The sequence below is a fragment of the Microcaecilia unicolor genome, chromosome 7 (assembly GCF_901765095.1).
Source record: "Microcaecilia unicolor chromosome 7, aMicUni1.1, whole genome shotgun sequence".
Classification (NCBI taxonomy): domain Eukaryota; kingdom Metazoa; phylum Chordata; class Amphibia; order Gymnophiona; family Siphonopidae; genus Microcaecilia; species Microcaecilia unicolor.
In genome coordinates, this window is record NC_044037.1 from 176,196,034 (window position 1) to 176,221,471 (window position 25,438).

At 40.4% G+C, this 25,438-nt stretch overlaps 1 protein-coding gene across 1 annotated transcript in view; it reads left to right on the plus strand.

Moving 5' to 3' along the window:
- Positions 1 to 25,438, plus strand: part of VPS8 (VPS8 subunit of CORVET complex) — a 932,181-nt gene that overhangs the window by 642,600 nt on the left and 264,143 nt on the right. Inside the window, exon 41 of the mRNA XM_030209561.1 lies at positions 1,983 to 2,065. Coding sequence (XP_030065421.1) covers positions 1,983 to 2,065 — 83 coding nt within the window. The remainder of the gene's footprint in view (positions 1 to 1,982; positions 2,066 to 25,438) is intronic.

Genomic DNA, 25,438 nt, shown 5'->3' on the forward strand with positions numbered 1-25,438 from the left:
GATATTTTTGTTTTTTGATGACTAAAACTGTGTGGGTTTTGGCTATTTTTCTCTGGTTCTTTAGTTAGCAACTTTTTTCTCCATTTTTGGAGGGTTTTTTTTTCTTTTTTCTTGAGTGGGCCAAAGATAATATCTGGGAACCCCTTTGGGAATAAACTGACATGTTTGGTCAGACCATTGCTCTTTGAGTTTTGAGGTCTCATTTGTTTAAATTGTGAGATTTTTCTTAGCTCCGCACAGTCTGGGTTAGCCATCTTGTTAGCAAACTGCATGTTTCATGCTTGCTTGAGATAAAGTCCATATGCCATCTTTACCAAGTACTAAGCTCTCCAGTCCCTTCAACACCCTCAGAAATCATCTGCAGTTGTCCCATACTTTCTTTTCAGATACTATCCTCATTTCCACCACCTACAGTGGAGGCTGTTCCATTCATCTACAGCCCTTTCCCTAAAGAAATGTTCCTGAAGTTACTCCTCTGTCTATTCCTTTTAACCCTCATTCTATGATCTCCTGTGCATTTATCATTGAGTTATTTAAATTTCTCTTTCACATCTCCCCTCTTTGCCTTTCTTTCAGAGTATGCATATTTAGATCTTTATATCTGTCCCCTTATGCTTTATGACAAAGACCACTGACCTGCTTATATCCTTTGGAAGGTGCGGCCTCCATAATTCTATACAGTACTCCAAGTTAGATATCACCAGAAATTTATACAAAGGCACTGTCGCTTATTTTTTTCCTGTTGGCCATTCCTCTCCATATGCACCTAAGCATCCTTCAGGCTTTTGCCATTTCCTCTTCTACCAATTTGACTACCTTAAGTTGTCGGATACAGCCACCCTTATATCCCACTCTTCTTCCATGCAGAGAAGTACTTCACCGCCCAAATCATACTGGTTCCTTGGGTTTTTGCATCTCAAATGCATGACCTTGACATAGACTTTTCACTGCCAGACAGTAGACCATACCTCAAACTTTGCTAGATTCCTTCTTATGTTACCTGCATCTTCAAGGGTGGCTACTCTATTTTTTTTACAGATTTTGGTATTATCCAACTGTCCATCTTCAATATCACTTAAAATCTTGAGAAAACAAGCATGTCACAAGCTGGGCTGTGGACAAGCTTTGGTGTTGTTCCCCCAAGGAACAAATCCATATTGTAAGTTCTCTCAGCTCTGTATTCTTTGACCCAGAAGGGTTCAGATCACCTTTGTCCAACTGTACCTTGTCCAATTGGCTGGCAGACTGCATTTCACATTATTTCTTTCTCTGCAAAAGTTCATCCAGTAAAAGTCATGACATTTTCATTCACCACCTATGCTTAATTTCAAAAGAAGAAATCTGCAAAATAGCATCCTGGTCCTCAATTCACTTAACTCATAATACTGCTTGGACATCTTCTCTCAAGGACAGTATTCTTTCACTCAGGTGGTGGTTTACATGACGACTCATCAACTGTTAACCAGTTTCCCCTTCCTGTTTTTCTTCTCTCATTATTCTTTATTCAGTAATAAACAAGGACAGTGGAGGGCAGCCTTCAGCTGGGCTTCCCCACTTGTGTGGCTGAATTCATTCTGCTTGTTGATGGAGAAGGTGGAGTTGCTTGCCTTTGCAAGAGTTCTCAGTATACATCAGGATAAATCAAACACACACATCCAACCATCTTCCTGGTTCAGTTGTACCTAGAACTTTTCCATAGACTGAGAGGACAAGGAACAACTGTAGTACAGGAATCTCCATGCATGATTGGAAAAGCTTGTTTTTCTGAGCTCTAAGAGAGCAGGGTCTGTGCTGTCAGATGACGTTTCCCATTGGTGGGTCTGATTTGTCTTGCTATCTATGGAGAACCCCTCTCTTGCTGCCCCCCCCCCCATAACAGGTAAGCACCTCTACTATTCTCATGTATTGGGTGCTAGGGTAATATTTATTGTTCCCCACATGTCCTGTGATTGTGTTTGCATTGACTGTTCTTGATCTTCTAGCTCTGAAATGCTTGACCATGCTCGTGTTGAACAGTATGGCAGCTTTTATTGCCCTTCCATCAATTTTACAGAGAATCTTGCAAGTGAGTATTGGTCTAACCATAAAAATCATTATTTTTCTCTATAGTTTATTTTCAGATTGTATAATCTGTTTTAGATAGAGAACTAGCACTACATGGCAGCAAAAGTTATTAGTGGAAAACATGATGGATTGCAGTTATAGCATGGCTAATATCATAAAGAAGTTATGATCATGTAACCCTTTTTATATTTCATTGACCAAATCTTGTTGTAATTGCAAGCATTATTGAACATAATAAAATTTAGATATAGATTTTGTGCTTTATCTGCTTTTTGCCAAGAATGTTATAAAAATTATTTATCAAAACCGAAACCTGAAAGAGGTGTATTAAAAAAGAGAAGGCTTCCCTAGGGGCAGCGAAAAGCATTTAATTTTATTAAGTGTCTGAATGTGGTCTGTAGGAACATAGAAGGCTGAGCATTAATTCACCCACAAAATCTTAATCCCTCTTAAATGCTTGGAAGACACAGGTGTTCCAACATTTCTTATTCAGTGGGAATTAGAGAAAAGAGAAAATGAAACTTGATTGATTTTTTTTCTTTGTTGGAGGGGGGGCACATGCACAAATGAGAAACGATAAACTGGGTTTAAGAATTTAAGCAGCTGTCACCATGTAGTTCAGAGAAATTGCCTCCTGAGCTTATAACTTTTAAAATAATAATGCTTGTAAGTACAAGCAGACATCGTGAGATCATACAACATATTCAGTAAAACCATAGTCCATATTCTTTCTGCTTGGTTTGTGAATTATATATGTACTATGTAAACTGCTCTAAGGGGCTCTTTTACGAAGCAGCGGTAAGCCCACTGCAGGTTTACTGCACGCCAATCTGGAACTACCGCCAGGCTACCACAGGAGCCCAGCGGTAGTTCCCACCTCTAGCGCACGCCATTTTCAGCGCTACAAAAATGTATTCTATTTTTGTAGCGCTGGAACTTAATTGATGGTAATTGTTACCACTGGGTTAGTGCAGGAGCCCTTACCGCCATCTCAGTTGGAGGCGTAAGGGCTCCCCACTGAAATGGCTGTGTGGTAAGTGGCTCACGTACCGCACTGCCGTTTATTTTTCCCAAAAATGGACTGTCTTTTTACCCACTGTGATGAAAGAGGGCCTCAGTGCGCGTCAAAAACACGCTCTAATGCTAGTACAGGCCCTCTTTTACCGCAACTTAGTAAAAAGACCCCCCTAAATAGTAAATCAAACCGTAATAAACTTGAACTTGATCCAAAGAAGGATATCATCAAATATCTTTCCACAGTACATAAAATCACCTTCTTAATTACTGCTGAACAACAATGCAAAACTATTTTAAACTTTTAGGGTCACAATTTGGCTCGTGTCCTTGAACTTTTACTATATTTTGTTTTTTAAAAGATACATTGAAAAATAATATTTTTTTTCCTGTGCATTTTGCTGAGTATCAGTGGAATTGTATCCAAGATGCCCACATCATTCACTGGTTACCATACCTTATAGGGCCAAATTTAAAATCCTGTCTCAGATTGTCAAAGTCCTTGAAGGAAACTAACCAGAATATTTATATTTAAATTTGTTTATTAATTTCAAATATTTATAACAATCATATTTGAAACAAGAAAAGGTACCTTCCTCAATAACATCTTAATAACAATAATAAAGAAACATTTACTTGACTGGGTACACTCAAGTCCACAATTGTAGATCCAAGATTAACTATTTGGAGAATTAAATTGGATAAATTCAAAGGAAAATTAAACCGGTCTTATATCTGTGTCTATAGTCCATTCAGAGCTAACCTCTAAGGAGTTCTGGCTGTAATAAATTCAGAAAGTTGAACTGATTCAAAAAACACATATTTAACCGCTTGATGGTATACTATACACTTACAAGGATATCGTAAGAAAAAAGTTGCCCCCAACTTGAGCACACCTGGTTTTAACAAAAGAAATTGCCTTCGTTTTTTTTGGGTGTCTTTAGATACATCTGGGAATATACAGATTTTGAATCCCAAAAATTCCCTTTCTTTTCTTTGGAAGAATTTTTTCATAATCAACATTTTATCCATAGACAATGCCAAGGTTATTAATAGAGTTGCTGATGTTGTCAAATCCGCAGTCGGAGTCTCTAAAATTGCTGAGACATCCAATGATTGTTCCATTTGTTGTTGATCCAAATCATTGATTGCCTTTCTAGGCAAGTAGTAAATTTGAGTCAAAGGTGGTAAGATATCGTCAGTGAATCCTAAGATTTCCTTCAAATATCTATTAAACATTTCTCTAGGTGAAACAGTAATCACCCTTGAAAAATTTAAAAGTCTCAAATTGTTTGATTTTTGAACATTCTCCAAGTTTTCTATTTTTCTTTTCAAAATAGAAATATCCTTTATTGTTGTAATCTGTAAATCTTGAACTTGCCCTACCTGAGTTGTCAAAGACTTCACTTTTTCAAAAGATTCTTTCTTATCTGATTCCACAAGTTCAGCAGCTTGTTCCAAATGTTTAATTCGGGATTCTAATTCTTGAATTTGAGGACATAAAACCTTCCCCAAATTAGCAATCAAAGCCCATAGGCTTTCCAGGGTTATCTCTGTTGGTTTGGCTTCTAAAAAGGATAAAGAAACAGTACCTTGTTTTTGTGTGTCAGCGGTTGGTATTTCTTTCCCTGCTGAATTTACTATCTCAGTCGTCAACCCTTCTGCAGCTTGGTTCACTTCCTCCAGAGGAGCTTGAGGGTTAACAATACCCTCAGGTCTACTTCTCTCCAGTGAGATTTCCCCAGCTCCCGACGGCCCTCCAGCAACACCCGATTTTGGCAGCTTCGGGGACGACGCCATGACTGGAGAGGAAACACTCTGGGGCTGCGGGGGAGGAGCTCGTTGGTCGGGGCTTAAGGTCACATCTAACAGAGGCAGCATTTCTGGCTCTCCACTTGCTGTCCTCGCCGCCAATCCGCCGCTCACCGACCCTCCAGGCACATCACGTCCCTGCAAAAAGGAATCAATAGGTCCCGTCAGCGTAGGGGTAAGTCGGCTTGGGGGAGCCGCTCCCGCCGATTTCCCTCGTCGCTTGGGCATAGCAAAAGTTGTCAGACGTGGAGACGTGCGACTGGTTCAAGCGGCCATCTTGGATCCCCCTAACCAGAATATTTAAAAATAGGTTCTCTCTCTATACACCAATGAAGCCTCTAAGGTCCTCCCAAAGAGCATCCCTAACTGTATCAGCACCAAAGGAAAATGTGATATAATATCAGCCAGCAGACTTTCTCAGAAGTATGCCTTCACCCCGGAACTCTGTTCTAGATGGGCTATCCTAACTCAAGACCACCTCTACATTAGAATTCAAGTGAAAGTCTGGCTCTTCTCCCAAGCCTTTAGTGACTGAGGCAGCTGACTAGATAATCATTCACACTGCATCGGGACTAAATTGACACTAACCCTCTGAGAGCAGTTTTGCACATACTTTTTATGTACATATAATTCTACTTTGATCTAGCCACCCCAGGATCATAGCCAGCAGTTAGTTTGGAGGTGGGGAGGTAATGCATTTCATCTCTGCTCACCCCCCTTTCCCCACTTAAAAACTCATACCTTTGCTAGTAGGGATGTCAAAGCCCCACTAGCCAAAGGTATATCCGCTGTCTGAATTGCCCCCCCCCCCCCCCATAGTGTGCCTTCCAGCTGCTGACACCTGTACTCCTGCACATACTGAGTTCATGCACAAACTGAGCCTGTCTGGGGAGTGCCAGTGGTGATGGGCTGGAAAGCATGGCACTATCTTCCTGGGGAAGGGGTTACGCCACTGAGCCACCCACTTATCCCCATCACCTTTTTGTTACCCATCTTGTCAGTCTATGTATATCCACCTGCTATGTATCAAGATGTTTCACATTTCTCTTATATGAATGTCAGATTTGAATTTTAGATTTTTTACTCACCTTTTCCAAATCTGAGCTCAAGATGAGTTACTTCCAGGTACATAAGTTATTTTCGTGCCCAAATGGGTGAACAATCTAAGTTGTATCTGAGACAGTGGATAATGAGGTGATTAGCTTGGGAGAAAGCAAGATTTGAACCCTGCTTTCCTGATTTGCAGCTTTCTTCTCTGGCCACCAACCTGCTATTCCACTTCATGTTCTACTGTAGTGTTTTAATGTTTATGGCACTGATTATTACTATTTATGTAATTTTATTTGCTTATTTCGAAGTTTAGCTCACTGCTCTAATTGTGTGTTATGTTGACATTGGCCATTTTGGTATAGGTACACTGTTAATACCATGCAGATTGCCTGCGTTCAGGTATACCTGCTGTAAAACTGCCTTGGGTGAATCTTTTCATAAAGGCAGTCAATACATCTTAAGAAATAAACATGCTACCACTGTTTGATAACTCTATATCTACTTTCTGTATGTATTTTGGATTTTAGCTCCTACTTTTCTCAATATTTCGGGTTAAGTTGCATTCAGGTGTGCTAGGTATTTCCCTGTCTCTGGAGGGCTTACAATCTGTTCGTACCAGAGGTAGTGGAGGGATAAGTGACTTTCTCAAGATCACAAGGAAGCAGGGGTGTGGGCTTTCCAGGTTCTCAGTTTGCTGGTCTATTAGGCATCTACTCTACTCCAGACTGGTAGTAGCCAAATATAGCACATCAATATAATGTTTAATATTCAAAGGGCATTACCATTTGCTAGTATGTATATTGCCCGGTGTTGATTCCTTTAGTATAAAATCAGCTATATTTTTAGTGTTATTCCTGGGAAGACTGTAATTACTGTGTTACTGAATTCTCAAATCCTTTTCTGTCATTCACATTTTTAGATCTAGTTGGCAACGAATGGAGAGCCCTGTTTTCTATTCTTGATGACAATGAAAATATTGGATTTCTGTCTGTTTCTTACTAAAGTAATTTAGGATTATAGTCTAGGCCTGATCTAGGGTTCCCTAATAATTTGCATTTATTTCATCATCTCTTGACCACAAATGGGGCAGAAATCCTGATCCTGGAGGTGAACAGTATAAGTTTTATTCCCAGTTCTCCCTGCCTTTTCCTGAACATCTCTATGCAAGTAAACATAGTCAGTTATAAAGAAAAACTGCTGTCTATATGGGTTATAATCTTATCTGGTGAAGATCACAACAACAATGTAGCCATTCAGACTGAAAATATTTTCAGAACCTTATGCAGTACTGTGTAATGAGATGGAAGAACCAAGAAGCAGACACATCAAATTAAAAAACAGGCCAAATTAAACCAGCTGTTCCAGAGAAATAACTACTGCCCCTCCTCCCCCCCCCCCAAAAAAAAAGGGCCAATTCAGTTCTAGTGTAGGAGAGGCAGTTCTAGTTTAGTTTATTAGCATTTGCTATTCTGCCTTTGCTAACTTAGCAGATCAAAGCAGTTTACACAGCTTAAAACCAAAAAGAACTAGAAAGGAATTACAATATTCATAAAGAAACAAAAATGCCATCCATACAAGTAGAAACAAGAATAGAAATGGGAACCAAGCATAGGTGAGAGGAGGGAGCAGAAAGGGAAGGGGGTAAGGTACTCCTGAAAATGAGGGACGTCGAAAAAGGACACCTGACTAATTGGAACCAAATGCTAATGTGAAGAGCCAAGTCTTTAAGGCTACTTTAAATTTTTCTTAGGATAGTTCACCTCAAATCTCCTTTGGGAGTGAATTCCAGTTGAAGGGAAGAGCAAAAAAGAAGGCACAGTGGCATGTGGATTCCAAGCTGGCCTTTTTCGGTCCAGGAAAGACCAATCGATGGGTCATTAATTGAGTATTGAGTAGGAGCAGGAGAGTAGGGAATGGTAAGCATCGAAAGATAACTTGTTTGAACACTTGGACTCTCAGTAGTAAAAATAGTCCAAGCAATCAAACAAGTTTTTTAACGGAGCAAGCAACATGATATCAGACATCATCTGCATTTCATTTTAGCCTAGCTAAGTATGACGACACATCCAATAGAAGACTTCTGGGGAAGGTCTTTTTAGGCTGAAGCTGGCCTCCCACTTAGTCATCTCTCCCCTCTCCAGTCGGTTCAAAACTCTGCTGCCCGTCTCGTCTTCCGCCAGGGTCGCTTTACTCATACTACCCCTCTTCTCAAGACCCTTCACTGGCTCCCTGTCCCTTTTCGCATCCTGTTCAAACTTCTTCTACTAACCTATAAATGTACTCACTCTGCTGCTCCCCAGTATCTCTCCACACTCGTCCTTCCCTACACCCCTTCCCGTGCACTCCGCTCCATGGATAAATCCTTCTTATCTGTTCCCTTCTCCACTACTGCCAACTCCAGACTTCGCGCCTTCTGTCTCGCTGCACCCTACGCTGAGCCCGTACGTCTTGCCCCATCCTTGGCCACCTTTAAATCTAGACTGAAAGCCCACCTCTTTAACATTGCTTTTGACTCGTAACCACTTGTAACCACTCGCCTCCACCTACCCTCCCGTTCACATTAATTGATTTGATTTGCTTACTTTATTTATTTTTGTCTATTAGATTGTAAGCTCTTTGAGCAGGGACTGTCTTTCTTCTATGTTTGTGCAGCGCTGCGTACGCCTTGTAGCGCTATAGAAATGCTAAATAGTAGTAGTAGTAGTAGCTGAAGCACGGCTCATGTCAAGTTTTGAATATCACAATAAAGGCAATTTGGTCATCGTCTGCTGCTCTTTCCATTGTCACCCTCGCTGTGTTTGGTTAATGATGTACAGCATCTATTCACATAACTGATTAAAGGACCTGTTTCGGATTTGAAGGCTCCTGGTGCTTTTTTCTTCTACTGTTAGCTGTATGTTTTGAATCCATGTCTGTACTGTTGAGTTAGTAATATGTAACCTGTTGTTAAAGTCATCTGTAGTACCTGAAGATTGGAGGGTGGCCAATGTGACACCAATTTTTAAAAGGGTTCCGGGGTGATCCGGGAAATTACAGACCAGTAAGCCTGATGTCAGTGCTAGGTAAAATAGTGGAAACTATTATAAAGGAAAACATAAATAAATATGGTTTAATGGGACAGTAAGCATGGTTTCAGCCAAGGATTTCACCAATTTGCTTCATTTCTTTGAAGGCATGAATAAACATGTTGATAAAGGTGATCCAGTTGATGTAGTGTATCTAGATTTTGAGAGAGCTTTTGACAAAATTCCTCCTGTAAGACTTGTGAGAAAATTAGAGTCATGGGATATGAGGCAATGTTCTGTTGTGGATTAGGAATTGGTTATTGGACAGAAAGGCCTTAGGAAATTGGAAGACTGGGCATCCAAATGGCAGATGAAATTTAATGTGGACAAATGCAAAGTGATGCACATTGGGAAGAATAATCCGAATCATAGTTACCTGATGCTAGGGTCCCCACCTTGGGGGTCAGCACCCAAGAAACAGATCTAGGTGGTGGTGTAGACAATACGCTGAAATGTTCTGTGTAGTGTGCAGCTGCGGCAGCGAAAAATGCGAACAGGATGCTATGAATTATTAGTAAAGGAATGGTAAATAAGACCAAGAATACTATAATGCTTCTGGATCACTCTATGGTGTTCAGTTCTGGTCGCTGTATCTCAAAAAAGATATAGTGGAATTAGAAAAGGATCAAAGAAGAGTGACCAAAATGATAAAGGGGATGAAACTTCTCTCATATGATGAAAGGTTAAAGAGATTAGGGATCTTCAGCTTGGAAAAGAGATGGCTGAGGGGAGATGTGATTGAGGTCTACAAAATCCTAAGTGGTGTAAAACGAGTAGAAGTGAATCAATTTTTTACTCTTTCCAAAAGTACAAAGACTAGGTAGGGGACGGTCAATGAAGTTACATTGAAACACTTTTAAAACAAATATGAGGAAATATTTTTTCACTCAACGAATAGTTAAGCTGTAGAACTCTTTGCCAGAGGATGTTGTAACAATGGTTAGCTTATCTGGGTTTAAAAAGGTTTGGACAAATTCCTGGAGGAATAGTCTGTAGTCTGCTATTGAGACAGACATGGGGAAGCCACTGCTTGCCCTGGTATTGGTAGCATGGAATGTTGCTACTATTTGAGTTTCTGCCAGGATACTTGTGACCTGGATTGTCCACTATTGGAAGCAGGATACTGGGCTAGATGGACCATTGGTCTGACCCAGGATGGTTATTCTTATGTTAGAAATACCTTCTGTTATCCAGGTTTTGTACAATTATGTTATACAGTTATACACCTTTTGTTGTCTGCAGTGTCTATAGTTACAGTGGGAGTAGATGTCAGTTTACTTTCACACAGGGAAACATCTGCATCACACTAATGAAAATAAAATTAACACACAACACAGTTTCAATTAATAATCCCTTTAAATGCAGATTCCTACAAGACTATTTCTTTTAGCTGTGCTGGTTTTTAAATTTTCTTTTAATTGTTTAGTTTGCCTCAAACCATATGTTCCTTACAGTACTACTTAGGAAATGAGTGAGTAGGTCTGTGACAGCTATAAAGTAAAGCAGGGTAAGTCACAGATCGTGTACTTGCTGTGCTGGAAGCTCAAAATCCCCTGCTGCTTTGTATAATTAATGTGGAGCTGCAGAATGATGTACTTTCCGTGCTGGTGCCTTTAAATTATGCATGCTAAACTAAAATTTACTTCTATAAAAATAAAATATGACCTAGAAGGCCACGCTCTCCCATCCCTCATTCTTTAACCTGTAACAAAAGCTTCTTAATTTCAACGTGTCTTGTGTGTAAATCTGCTGGTTGTTTAGTTTTTCTCCACTTGGGCTCGCTAAGGATTATGAAAATAAGTATTTTTAAGGGGCCCTTTTTCTAAAGCACTTGAACAGAATTAGCTAAGAAGCCCATTTTATACCTACGAGCATCTTAGCATTTAGCATGTGGTAATTCCATTAGCGCATGTTAAGCTTTAGTAAATGGGTCCCTAAAAAGTCTTTCTGAGTGTTTTTTTCTGAACAGAATTGTGATTGCTAATGTTAGTTCACCTGGATATATGGAAAATAAGAGTAAAAAACCAAGTTGATACATACAATTAGTCCAATAAAAAGGTATGTTTGACAAGTTTGTGAGAATTATCATCATTTCACCAGGTCAGCGAGAGTTTCTTTTTAATTAAAGACAAGTTTATCTGGCTTGATGGCAGTGCTGCCTATGGCACAGGAAAGCCACAGTGGGCCCTTACACGTACAGTTGAATTCAGGTTTGGGAGGAGAGCTGATATTCACTCCGAAGGTCTAGAAGTAGATAATTAGGCTGCAGTTCTTACTTGCCTACATTTAATAGATTCCATATCAGTCTCCATAAAAGTAATGTCATCTCATTTGAGAAACCTGTGTGTTTTTGGATACCTTAGGGCAGGGCTTCCCATATTTGTTCTGGAGACTCCCACTGCCAGTCAGGTTTTCAAGATATCAACAATAAATATGCCTGAGATAGATTTCCATAAACTGCTTCCATTGTATGCAAATTTCTCTCACACATATTCATGGTGGATAGCCTGACTACCTGGTTGTGGGGTCCCTAAGAAAGGGGAAGCTGAGCCCTAGGGTACGATGTTATATTTATCCTATGGGTCAGCTAACAAGAGGAATCCAGTGGATAATGTTGTAGCAGGATGCCTATATGATACATATGAAAAGGCGCTTATTTTAAGGATGTTTTATAAAATAGATTTCCAGAATCATCCCCAATACAACACAAATACCTATTCACAGATTTACACCGGTCTATGAAAGGTGTATGTTTCAACAATTTTTATTGATGAGTTCACATGGTAAACAAATCTGTATCAATCAATATAAAACTGAGAACAAATAATTCTATCACATATTAATAAGCCTGAGATTTCTATCGTCAACGTTTTTCAATCTTGTCTCCCCTATCCCTTCCCTCTTCTCTTCTTATATTTTTGTAAATGTGTACTTGTATAATTACAGGACAATTGCATAACTATTAACAATAAACTTTTATCTTAAACTCTAATAATTATGTCCCCTTGTATAACTCTGTGTGCTATCCCAAAAGTGTGTGCAGGCGAATCCTCATTAATGTATTCTATCAAAGGATTGCTCTCCTGGCTAATAATACACATGTCCCTCCAATTTCCATGGAATATAACCCTCCCCAAAACTGTGCCCTCCTCCCCCTCCCCACCTCCCTCCCCCACTACTCCGATGAAAACTTCTACTTACTTCATGGTTGAGCTACCTCTCCCTCTCCACGTGTTAAACTACCAGAGTGTAGGTTATTATTTACTGCTTCATTTGGCACTTTTACGGTTCTTTCTGTGCGGACCACCCCATCTTTGTATTCCCCCACTGGCCACCACCCATCTAAAATTACTTAACTTCCCCCCACCTTCCCCTTTATAGTACGGACAGAGTATTGAGCACTGCACTTCTCGCTTTATGGGAAATACTTTGCAAGTATCTGTTCCAGATAGAAATAAATGCTTTTCTTTTCTTTGGGGTACCCTGTGCTACTCTAGCCTCCCATAACATCAACTCGTGAAATTTATTCCTCCAAAACCAGATGGTGGGTGGCTCCTCTTGCATCCAATGCCTCAATATACATTTTTTCCCCACTGCATATGCTTTACCCAGTAACAGATCCATGTTCTTGTCTGAGAGCTCATAGGCCCCTTTTTTGTTTAATAACACCCCTCGCCAGGAGGGAATTAGTCTGTGACCTATGAGAGTCTCAGAATAATTGTGGAGCCTTTTCCAAAAGATTTTCACTTTGGCTCAACTCCAAAATGCATGCAAAAATGTATTTCTCCCTTGTTTACACTTTCGGTCTATGAAAGGTGTAAATGTGTGCATATACTCAGGTGTTACTCTTGGGGTAATTCTGCACATCTGCACAATACAGAATTCCCCAATTGGGCATAAAAGACTCCAGAGAAAATTGGAGAGTCGTGGGATAGGAGGTATTGTCCTTTTGCGGATTAAAAACTGGTTAAAAGATAGAAAATAGAGAGTAGGGTTAAATGGTCAGTATTCTCAATGGAGAAGGGTAGATAGTGGGGTTCTGCAGGGGTCTGTGCTGGGACTTCTGCTTTTTAACATATTTATAAATGATCTAGAGATGGGAATAACTAGTGAGGTAATTAAATTTGTTGACCAAACAAAATAATTCAAAATTGTTAAATCGCAATAGGATTGTGAAAAATTACAAGAGGACCTTACAAGACTGGGCATCTAAATAGCAGATGACGTTTAATGTGAGCAAGTGCAAAGTGGTGCATGTGGGAAAGAGGAACTCAAACTATAGCTATGTAATGCAAGGTTCCACATTAGGAGTCGCCGACCAGGAAAGGAATCTAGGCATCATCGTTGACGATACGTTGAAACCTTCTGCTCAGTGTGCGGCGGCGGCGGCTAAGAAAGCAAGTAGAATGTTAGGTATTATTAGGAAAGGAATGGAAAACAAAAATGAGAACGATATAATGCCTTTGTATCGCTTCATGGTGCGACTGCATCTCGAATACTATGTGCAATTGTGGTCACCGCATCTCAAAAAAGATATAGTGGAATTAGAAAAGGTACAGAGAAGGGCGATGAAAATGATAAAGGGGATGGGGCAACTTCCCTTTGAGGAAAGGCTGAAGCATCTAGGGCTCTTCAGCTTGGAGAAAAGATGGCTGAGGGGAGATATGATAGAGGTCTATAAAATAATGAGAGGAGTGGAATGGGTATACGTGAATTGCTTGTTTACTCTTTCCAAAAATACTAGGACTAGGGGGCACGCAGTGAAGCTTCAAAGTAGTAAATTTAAAACGAATCAGGTAAAATATTTCTTCACTCAACGTGTAATTAAAGTGTGGAATTCGTTGCCAAAGAATGTAGTAAAAGCAGTTAGCCTAGCAGGGTTTAAAAAAGGTTTGGCTATCTTCCTAAAAGAAACGTCAATAAGTCATTATTAAAATGGACTTGGGTAAATCCACTGCTTATTTCTAGGATAAGCAGCATAAACTGTATTGTACTGTACTAGGATCTTGCCAGTCACTTGTAACCTGGCCACTGTGGGGAACAGGATACTGGGCTTGATGGACCTTCGGTCTGTCCCAGTATGGCAATAGTTATGTACTTATAATGGTACAGTTGGTAAAATGTCTGCACAGTCACTGGCATCAGTGGCTTTCTTTGATCCCTCTCCTCCTCCTCTATTTATTTATTTCAAAACTCTTATATGTTGCACCTCTGTACAAACATTCAATGCAATTCACCAATACAACTTATACAATAAAAACAATATAATATAGTACAGTACAGGTTGTGTGCCAATAGCAGGTGGTGCATAAGGAATCCTGTATGGAAAGAGAGTGGAACCAAACAAAGTTAGCGATGATTAGATGGCAGTTCCAGCCAGTGCTGGACAGATTTCTATGGTCTGTGCTCTGAAAATAGCAAGGACAAATGAAGATCAAGTATGCATATTGTAAGGAGGTTGGAGGGTCTAAGCAGCTCAGGAGGAGGTATGGGGCCAGACTACATTCCCCACAAGGCCCTGAGAGAAGGGAGCGGGGTGGTAGGTCCCAAAACCCGGTATGGCCCCCATGTGGAAGGGAGGGGGAAAAGGACTGGAGAGAGCAGCTGCGATGGCAGGCGAGGGCCAGAAGGGGGAGCAGGGATGACAAAGCTCAATACCCTTGGGTTAGAAATCAGTACAAGATTCCTTCCACCTGGGAGGGGGAGGAGGTCTCCAACCAACAGCCTAGCAGAGAAGCCGAGTTAATGGAGTGTTTGGAGGAAGGAGAAGGGGGAGAGACCAACACACCAGGTTTGGAGGAACCAGTGGACATGGACTGTAATTGTACCTTGGGGCAGAGTTGCAGGGACTGAAGTCACAGGAGTCAATTAGCTGTGTTGTGGGCGGTGTACTGCCATTCTGCAACCACCCAAGCGGAAAGACTTTTAAAACTGAAACCCAGGCTGTTGAACTGGGGGAGAACTTGGATTTAAAGGGAAGTTTTTTTCTTGTTGCTTTAGTTTGGAAACTGAATGGGACTTTAACCCCTTGAACTGAGATTTTGTGGAGGCGGGGAAATAAACTGTTTGGAACTAAAAGCTGTGTTGTCTGGAAGGACTTTGTTTGTGGACTGCTAAAGGGAGCCTACCACCCCTGAAGGTTTGCTACCGGGATTACAGTTATTACAATATGTAATATTGGATCATACCATATGCTATGATTTTGTCTTCTAGGGCAGACTGGATGGACTGTACAGGACTTTATTTGCCATCATCTGAGGAGTATGCAATCCAGTGGGCAGGTGTTTGTTGCTTTATGTTGCACACAGTTGGGGAAGTGAGAGAAGACAAAGTATACTGTAGTAGCTAATGTGGTGGGGGGGTGTCTCTAAACTAAGCATCGAAACATTGGACAGTGTGCCATGGACTGTGTGCCTGGACTGGAAAGAGAAACAATAAGAACTCTGAGTGTTCTTCTGAGAGAAGGAGAAGAAAGGAAATGGGGAGAAAAATGGGGATTTGTGTCTTGGAAGAGGAAGCATGAGAGGTGGTGGGTGTGCCTGAAGGAGGGAAGGATGAGAGGTAGGGCTACATGTGGGAGAGAAAGATAGTGAGGTGGAATATACTTTTGGATTGTAGACAATCAGGCTCATTTTCGAAAGAGAAGCACATCCATCTTTCAACATAAATCGGAAGATGGACGTCCTTCTCCCAGAGATGTCCAAATCGGTATAATCGAAACCCGACTTTGGATGTCTCCAACTGCAGTCCGTTGCAAGGACGTCCAAATTTCAAGGGGGCATGTCAGAGGTGTAGCGAAGGCGGGACTTGGGCATGCCTAACACTTGGATGTCTTTGACCCATAATTGAAAAAAGCAAGGACGTCCATGACGAACACTTGGACGTTTTCACCTGGACGTGTTCAAATAAGGCACAAATGACCAGATGACCACCGGAGAGAATCGGGGATGACCTCCCATTACTCCCCCAGTGGTCACTAACCCCCTCCCACTGTCAAAAAAAATCTTTAAAAATATTTCGTGCCAGCCTCAGATGTCACACTCAGGTCCGTGACAGCACATGAAGGTCCCAGGAGCAGTTTTAGTGGGTACTGCAGTGCACTTCAGACAGGCGGACCATTGGCCCATCCCCCTACCTGTTACTTTTGTGGAGGAAACAGCGAGCTGTCCAAAATCCACCACACACCCACTGTACCTATATATAGGTGCCCCTCTTCACCTATGATAGTGGTGTACAGTTGTGGGTTTTGGGGGGATTAGGGGGCTCAGCACACAAGGGAGCTATGTTCCTGGGAGCATTTTATGAAGTCCACTGCAGTGCCCCCCTAGGGTGCCCGGTTGGTGTCCTGGTATGTCATGGGGACCAGTGCATTACAAATGCTGGCTCCTCCCACGTCCAAATGGCTTGCATTTGGACGTTTTCGACATGGACATCTTTGGTTTCGAAAATCGCCGAAAGTCAGCAACGACCAAATCCAAGGACGTCCAAATTTAAGGATTTGGACGTATCTAACGGTATTTTCAAAACGAAAGATGGATGTCCATCTTTTTTCGAAAATACGGTTTTCCCTGCCCCCGAATTTGGATGTTTTGCAAAGATGTCCAAATCGCAACTTGGACGTTTCTTTTGAAAATGTCAGGTGATTGTGACCTGGATTGGCCACTGTCGGAGACAGGGTACTGGGCTAGATGGACCTTTGGTCTGTCCCAGTGTGGTGCTGCTTATGTCTTATGTAAGGTTTTATATGCAGGGCTCGCTAAAAAAAAAAAAAATCATTGTTTCGTCTTCGGCTGATAATAAAATACAGTAGCTAGGGTGATACTGGGCAAGTTTTGGTTTGACAGGATCAGTCCAGTATTATTCTCATTACACTGGTTACCTATCAGAGCTTGTACTGAATTCAGTGTATTATGTTTTGCTTTTAAAATTTTACATAGGATGAGCCCAGTTTATTTGGTCCCTTTGTTACATTTAAGAACTCGATCTGCATCTGAATGGTTGTTTCACACTAACAAATTAGATTTGTCAATAGCAATACAAGTATGTTTGTCAACATCATACAAAGAAAATTTGTGCTGTTGCTCCTAACCTCTGATTTCACATTCATATGAACTCAGACATAAATATCATTATATGAGCTTTCATAAGTTGTTAAAAACTTGGCTATTCAAAAGTATGTAATTTGACTTTAGTTATGTTTTATAGGAATATGACTTATGTACTCATTTTAATTGTAAACTGTCTTGAGCGTTTTATGGAATTTGACAGTATATAAAAATTATATATTAGTATTGATATATACCTCGAGGGACAAGTGAGAGGTGTAGAGTGTACCTGTGGAGGGAGGAATGACAGTTGGGGATACATGCCTGTGAGAGAGAAAGAAATCAAGCTGTTTGTGGGGAAGAAAATGGAGAGGCAATGTGTGTTCCTAGGGAGAAGAAGAGGTAGGGGTTAAGCTTAGGTGGGGATATCTTGGGAAGAGATAGAATTAAGATCTTGCTGGGAGTTGGAGAGAGAACTGTAGTTGGAGTGAAAGAGAACTGGAAAGGGTGGAGCACAAGGAAGTAAAGGTGAAAGGGGGGGAGGGATTTTAGGCCTGGGGGAGGAGTCAAGCTTTATGATGGGGAAATTTTGCACAAATATTTTGAAAGTTCTGCATATTTTATTTAGAACTTTTTATGTGCAGAATTTCCCAAGGAGTAAAACAACACAACTTCTATTTTGTCCAACCTGTGCCCCAGGAATACCTATATGCAGCTTATATAAAAGTAGGCACACTCTTTCAGGGTGCATTTTTTATAGCCCTTTGCACTTGTGCAAGTTTATAAAAGCTCTTTTCTTTATATGAAACAGGCTTTACACTTAGTGTGAGGGTAACTGTATAAAGGTTTATCTATCTTTAATATTTATAATATTTGGAAGTCTTGAGCTAGATGAACAGCTTTGTTTGGTCACTGGCCAATCAACATGTCTTTTTTAAAAACTATTATAAGGTGCTGTAGTATCAGAAATGAGCACTACCCTGCTCACTGCATACTCTGTGGTTTAATTAAAATCTCAGTGGTTGAGCAGAAAATTTGTAAGAAACAAAAACCCTCTGTTGCTAATGTAATAATTATGAGGTCCTGGTGAAAGGAAACATGTTGTGATTCACAGAGATGTTCTGTTGCAATTAACTTTAATTAGCTATGAACTTATCCAGATTAGAACTGGAAACCTTTGTGTGTCACAGACCTTGGCATTGCCCTATGTTACAGGTGCTGCCACCCCAAGCAATAATAGAAATTTGTTCATGATATTTTATAGGCTTGCTAGCTGTTTAGAATTTTGATTCCAACGTACCGTTTAGACATATTACTTGTGCTGTCTCTCTTTTTTTCTGGAGAATTTAGTTTGTCCTTGAGATGACAAAACATTATCTTGAAGGGGCATGCAATAGTGGTAGCCTTGATGCTTTGGTGCCATTTGACATGATATGGTCAGGTATTGTACACAGCAGTTTCCAAATACTGTAACACAGTAGACTTTATATAGATTGTATTTACTAAAGAGAATAATTCCATTTACAGACATAAGAAAAATAAATAATAAAATATAGATTGTTCGTGTCCATCAATTTTCTTTGTTACTCGCCTGGTGAATGTTATACTTTGGGCTGCCATCTCAAGAATTTATAGCTTTATGGCTATCATAGGAATCGCTACAGGGTGGTACGAGGTGACAAATGCCACTCCAAAAATATTGCTCACCACCCCTTTGCCACTCCAAACTCAGGGCTCTTTTTTTTTTTTTTTTGCCGGTTCCTTCCCTAAGGCTTATTTTTTTTTACTGAGTTTATAACTTCCCACCTGCGGAAGCCCAATTTACCAGCTCTCACACGGAACAGGAAAAACAGCGTGCTCCATGGCGCCTCTTTTTACAGACCCAACTTCTTTAATTTCCTGTTCAACAAAGTTGGGCCTGTGACAAGAGGTGCCATAGAGCATGCTGCTTCCCCTGTTCCATGTGAGAGCTTGGCAAGTCGGGCTGCTCGCGGATGGGAAGTTATAAACTAAACAGTGCTACTCTTCAAATCCTATGTCTGGTGCTGTTCAGGACAAGTTGGGAAGCCAGGTGCTGGCTTGAAAGAAAAAGGAATAAGGAAGGGGTAGATGGGAGAGGTGGGGCATCAAGGAATGAGACAAGAAGGGAGGTGAAAGAGTGGGATCAGGGGGAGGAGAAGGTAAAGGATAGAGAGAAAACTTGGAGGATAGATGATGGAGTTCAAAATAAAGAAGGAAGAAATGAAGAAGGAGAACTGAGAAAAGTAGTAGTAAAAGATATGAGATCTAGGAGGAACCGGGTAGAAGAAAAAGGAAGAATGACTGGGGTATATGTGAGGGAGGAGGGGAGCAATGTGTGAGAGTAGAGAGGAGCAAGCTATCCCTCTTGTTTACTAAGCCACGTGGCAATATCGACACAGCCCATTCAAAGTGAATGAGCTGTGTTGGCATTACCACACTGCCAGCCGCTAGCGTGGCTTAGTAAACAGGGAGGTATATGTGGGGAGGGACGTGAGTATGGGAGGGGGAGGAGAAGGGGGAAGTGTGATGATGAAAAGCAAAAGTGAAAAAAAAAATAGATCTGGGAATGAAATCTACAAAAGAGGAGAGGGATAGTAGGAAGGAAACATCTACAAACAATAGTACATAATAGAATAGAGAAGGAATCCAGAGGAAAGATGGGGCTGGAGGAGAGATCAAAGATGAGACTTAAGAACTGGGGGTGGGGTGGGGGTGGAAGTCAGACGAAGGATGGAACTTTGAGGCTGGTGATGGGAGAGACAACGGACCTAGGAACTGGTTGGGGTGGGGGTAGAAGGAACTGGAGTACAGAGAAAAAGGTTTGGATTCGGGCACTTGTGTTATAGGGACAGTAGGAAAAGAACAAGGGTTTGATAATTATGGGAGAAAACAGGGACTAAAGGAATTTATGATGTGGAGGCGTATGAGAGAATAAATAGTGGTCTCTCAATGTGATGAGAGGGTGAGAATGGATCAAAGGAAATGGAGAAAGAGGGATAATAAGAGGCTGGATGAAGATAAGAGATGGAAGAATGATCTTGGGATTAGGGAGCAAATAATTAAGAGGGAAGGAGTTGGAACTAGATGGGAGATGAAAGGCTGAGGGGCTATGTATAGATAGTAGAAATGAAGGCCTAGTATAGGGGTAGATCAGTGGTTCCCAAACCTGGTCCTGGAGGCACCCCAGCTGGTCAGGTTTTTAGGATATCCACGATGAATATTCATGGGAGAGATTTGTATTCAGTGGAGGTGTGGAATAGGTAAAATATAGAGTGGGGTATGGGACTGGGAACAATTAGAGCTCTAGGGAAGGAGTGGGAGATGGAAAGCTCGAAGGTGAGTGAAAAGTGAAAAGAAGGAGATGAGGTGAAAAACAGGAAATGAGTGGTAAAATAAGTATGAGAGAATAAAGGGGCAAAGAAAGGAAAATGGAGGAAAAAAGATGTAGAGGAGGAATGGAAGACAATAGTAGGAGACTGGAGGCCCTGAGAAAAGAAGAGAGGAGCAGAAAAGAAGGAAAAGAGACTAACAAGAAAAAGTGAAGAACAGAGCCTGGGACCAATCCAGTTGGAGAAAAAAAGATGGCTAGGCAAAAAGGTAGGAAATAAAACTACTACTACTACTAATCATTTCTATAGCGCTACCAGTCGTACGCAGCGCTTCACAATTGAACATGAAGAAAAGACAGTCCCAAATAAAAACAACAATTTACGTTTGTTTGGGACTGGACTATAGCTTTTCTATATTGCAAAGTACAGGAGAGCATGTATTTCAGTTTTTCTTTTTTCCAGCAATGTACTTCTTAGTCGAGATTTAAGGGGAGTTTTTTTTTTATTTTGTCTGCATGTTTCTGTTTGTAATTTGTGATCGTTATTCTGCATGCATGACCAAGGTGAAGATACAGCTAATGTGTAGTTCCTGGGATCTCTAGCTGTTTGATTTGTTCTTTGTGTTGGATTATTTGTAGTAAATAATTAGCAGATTTTATACACACAGCTTCAGCTTTAGAAATGTTAATTTCTTTTCTTCATCTCTCTCACATACACCCCAGAATAATTCACTGCTGAGTCACTTTAAAGTTGAAGTAACAAAACATCTGTTTACTCACAGTTTGTAGTTAGATTTATATTCAGACAGGCTTATATATACATAATACTATACATTTGGATTATCAGCTCTTTCCATGTGCTTAGATGGTAATGGATGCTCACACCATAGATCCTCAGCTTAGGAGAGACCATGAGCTCCATGTGCTGTGCCTAACCCCCACAGGAAGTTGCATAGGTGTGACCTCTCTAGGCAATTCACATCAGAGGTCACACAGTAATCACAGAGAAAAAATTGGTGACAGGCAATGCATGTAAAATACAATACATTATTCCAACAAACCCCTTCTCATGCATAACTGTCATGCAATTATTAATTCATACAAAGTCCAAGCTTTATTCGCAGATTCACAAAATGTTCTCTGGGTAACGGTTTGGTCATGATGTCAGCTGTCATCTCACTGGTGTGACAATAGTCTAGACTGATGACCCCTTCTTTCGCCAGCTCTCGCACGTTGTGATATTTCGTTGCGATGTGCTTGGTGCGTGACTGAACCTTGTCATTCTGTGACAGTTTGATGCAGCTCTGATTATCTTCCATTATCTGGATTGGTCTCTTTTCAGCTATTCCAAAATCCAGCAAATGTTTTTCAATCCACATCAGTTCTCTGCATGCTTCTGATATAGCCACATATTCAGCTTCTGTAGAAGACAGACTCACAATACTTTGTTTATGACTGGCCCAAGAAATTTGTACATTTCCATACATAAACACATATCCACTTGTGGATTTATAATCAGAATGATCCCCTGCCCAATCTGAATCACAGTAACATATTAGTTTTGGATTACTATTGGCTGAAATCTTTAATTTACAATCAATGGTACCTTTTAAATACCTTACCATCCTTTTAACTGCAGTCCAATCTGATTTGGTAGGTGAGCTGACCCTTCTGCTCAAAATTCCTACTGCATTTGCTATATCAGCCCTGTATGTGGTAGTCAGATATAAAAGCTTACCTATGGCTGATCTATATTGGATGTTATCTGGTAAAGGTTCTCTTACTGTTTCATCCTTCAGAAAATCAGTGATCATGGGAGTGCTTACAACTTGGGCATCTTGCATACCTAAACTTTCAATAAGCTCATTTATTTTCTGCTTCTGGCTTAGAAGATAAGAACCATCATTTTGTTTCTCAATTTCTATACCAAGATAGTATGACATATTACCAAGTTCTTTTATCTCAACATTCAGGTTTAAATATTTTACAATGTCCTTGTACTCTTGCTCACTTTCGCTTGCAATGAGCAGATCATCAACAAAAGCTAAAATGTATGCATATTGTCCATTTCTGCACCTAGTGTACAAGCATTTATCTGCTTCACCTTGCTTAAATCCTAAATTTGTCAATATTTCATGCAATTTGTCATTCCAACATTTTGCACTTTGCTTTAATCCATAAAGACCTTTGTTTAATTTACACACTAGCTGTCTTTGTTTTGTATTTATGAAACCTGTTGGCTGTTCCATGTACAAGTCTTCAGTTATATCTCCATGAAGAAATGCTGTTTTCACATCAATGTGGTTGACTTGCATGCCTTTTGAGACTGCAATGCTCAGAAGTGTTCTAATTGTCGTGTGTTTCACTACAGGTGCAAACACTTCATCAAAATCTTCTCCATATTTTTGAAGATATCCCTTTGCGACTAATCTGGCTTTATACCTTTCCACTTTTCCTTGTGCATTCCTTTTTAACTTGAATACCCATTTGCATCCTATAGCTTTCTTGCCAGGAGGTAATTTTGTAAGAATCCAAGTATTATTTTTATCCAATGCATCAATTTCTTCTTGTGCAGCTTTACGCCATTCAGCAGCTTCTTCTGCTGGCATTTTATCAATCTCATCCCATGTTAAGGGCTCTTGAGCTTCTGCTGACTTTGTTAGGTAAGACAGTCTTGGGGGTGGAACACCTTTGTTTTCCCTGGATGAGCGTCTGACAACAGGTTGGTCCGACCTTTCCGCATCCTCTAAATCTGAGAGTCCTTCTCCAATTGATTCCCCTTCTCCAACTGTACTGTCTTCTGCAATGATCCTTTCTGTGTCTGCTTCCTCTGCCTGTTCCTCGTTAGATACAGATGAGTTGCTTTCAGACATCTGCCTTGGTATGGCATTTATATACACTGGCATGTCTATTATGGTTCTAGTTTCATATTCTGGATGATAAGGCTCATCTGGGATAATCCAGCCTTTATCAACCCTTTTGTTTTCATCAAAATATGTAACATGTCTTATGCCAACAATGCCAGTTTTCAGATTCAAAATTCTATATCCTTTGTGTCCTGGAGCATAGCCAACTAAAATGCCCCTTTCTGTTGTGGAATCCAGCTTATGCCTTCTTTGCTTTGGTACATGAGCATATGCCGTACTTCCAAATGTTCTTATGTGTGACAGGTTTGGCTTCCTACCATGCCATGTCTCATGTGGTGTGCGCTCAGCGCCTTTAGTTGGCATTCTGTTTTGTAGGTACACTGCTGTGAGAATGGCTTCCCCCCATAGTCTTTTAGGGAGATTGCTATCTGACAGCATACATCTGGTCATTTCCACAAGTGACCTAAATTTTCTCTCTGCAACAGAATTTTGCTCTGGTGTATAAGCTACTGTTGTGATATGCTGAATGCCTTCTTGTTCTAGAAATGTGCGCATGCTTTGTGAAGTGAACTCACCACCATTGTCGGTCTGAAGAACCTTTGGTTTTCTTTCAAATTTATTGCTCACCATGGCTACGTATTTCTTCAGCATGTCTGTGACTTGACTTTTTTCTTTCAGCAAATAGGCCACACAGTATCTAGAGAAATCATCCAAGAATATTAGCACAAATCTGTTATTTCCCAATGATGGGATATTAAACGGTCCACATAAGTCACTGTGTATTAAGTCCAGTACTTTATTACTCCTATTTCCTGTGTATGCAGGAAATGAGGGTCTCACACCTTTTTGAGTAACACAGTCTATGCATTTCTCCATTTTACCAGTATCTGCACTTATCTGAATGCCTGTGGCAAGTTGCTTACTGTAAAGATCCTGGATCACCTTAAAATCACGATGTCCCAGGCGGCGGTGCCAGATTTCCAGACTACATTTACCATCATTCTTCCTTACTTGCGCCATATGTGAGGCTTCACCTGAAATGCTCAGTTTATAAACATAAAAGCTTCAGCATACACTTCATCATTTTTAGAGATTGTGCACTTATTGTTTTCAAAATGAATCACAAATCCCTTCTTATCTAATGTAGATACACTAAGCATATTGCAAACTGCTTGGGGAATATACAAGACATCACTTACAGGAATTTCTTTAACTTCATTAGACACTTTGCATTTTAAGAATCCAATGCCTTTTGCTTGGATCTGAGTAGTCCCTGCGTTTGCAGTTTGAAGAATACCTTCTTCTGGACACATTTCCTGAAAGAAATCCTTACAATTGGTTAAATGGCATGTGCTCCCCGAATCCAAAATCCAAGTACTTTCATTTGAATTATTATTTACCATAGTCAAAGATTTTTCTACCATTAGAAAGCTCTTATGTTTATCATTGTCCTTTGCACATGTCCTGCTTTGAAAATTCTTTTGTTCCATTGGCTTAGGTGAGCTAGAGGGGGTGTTTTGTGTTTCCTTACACCATTTAGATACATGTCCCTCCTTTCCACATGAGTAGCAAATCAGCTTGCCCTTGGGTGGAGTTTTCCCATAGCTCCGCCTTCCTCTATTCTTTGCCAAGAAATTTGTTTCATTTCTCTCTGACTGTCTTTGAGAACACATCTCCTCAGAATCATTAATTATGCATTCCTGCCTCAGTTTTGATGCTGCCTGTTCAAAAGATTGCCCTTCAATGGCTTCATTTACAGACCTAAAAACATCAAACTTCTTTGATAGTGAGGTAAAAAGAAATGCTCTTTTCAATGCATCACACATGGGAATTCCAGAAAGTTCTAGCTTTTGAAATGAAGACATAAGATGCATAATGTGATCATTACACTTACTTTTATCCTTTAATTTGGTTTCATTCAACTCTGCCAACCAAATTGGTTGCTGTTTTGCATATGTAGTTGCATACATAGTTCTTAGTTTATATAAAATTTCACTTGCTGTATCCTTTGCCTCCACCAATATGGCTTGTTTCTCTGAGAGAGCTTCAAAAAACATGCACTTCACATAATAGTTTGCATTGTCCCATTCAGCCATATTTTCAGCTGTTCTGTTTTGGTCTAAACATATACTTAATTTCTTTGCTTGAAGGAGACATCTGAATCTTAGTTCC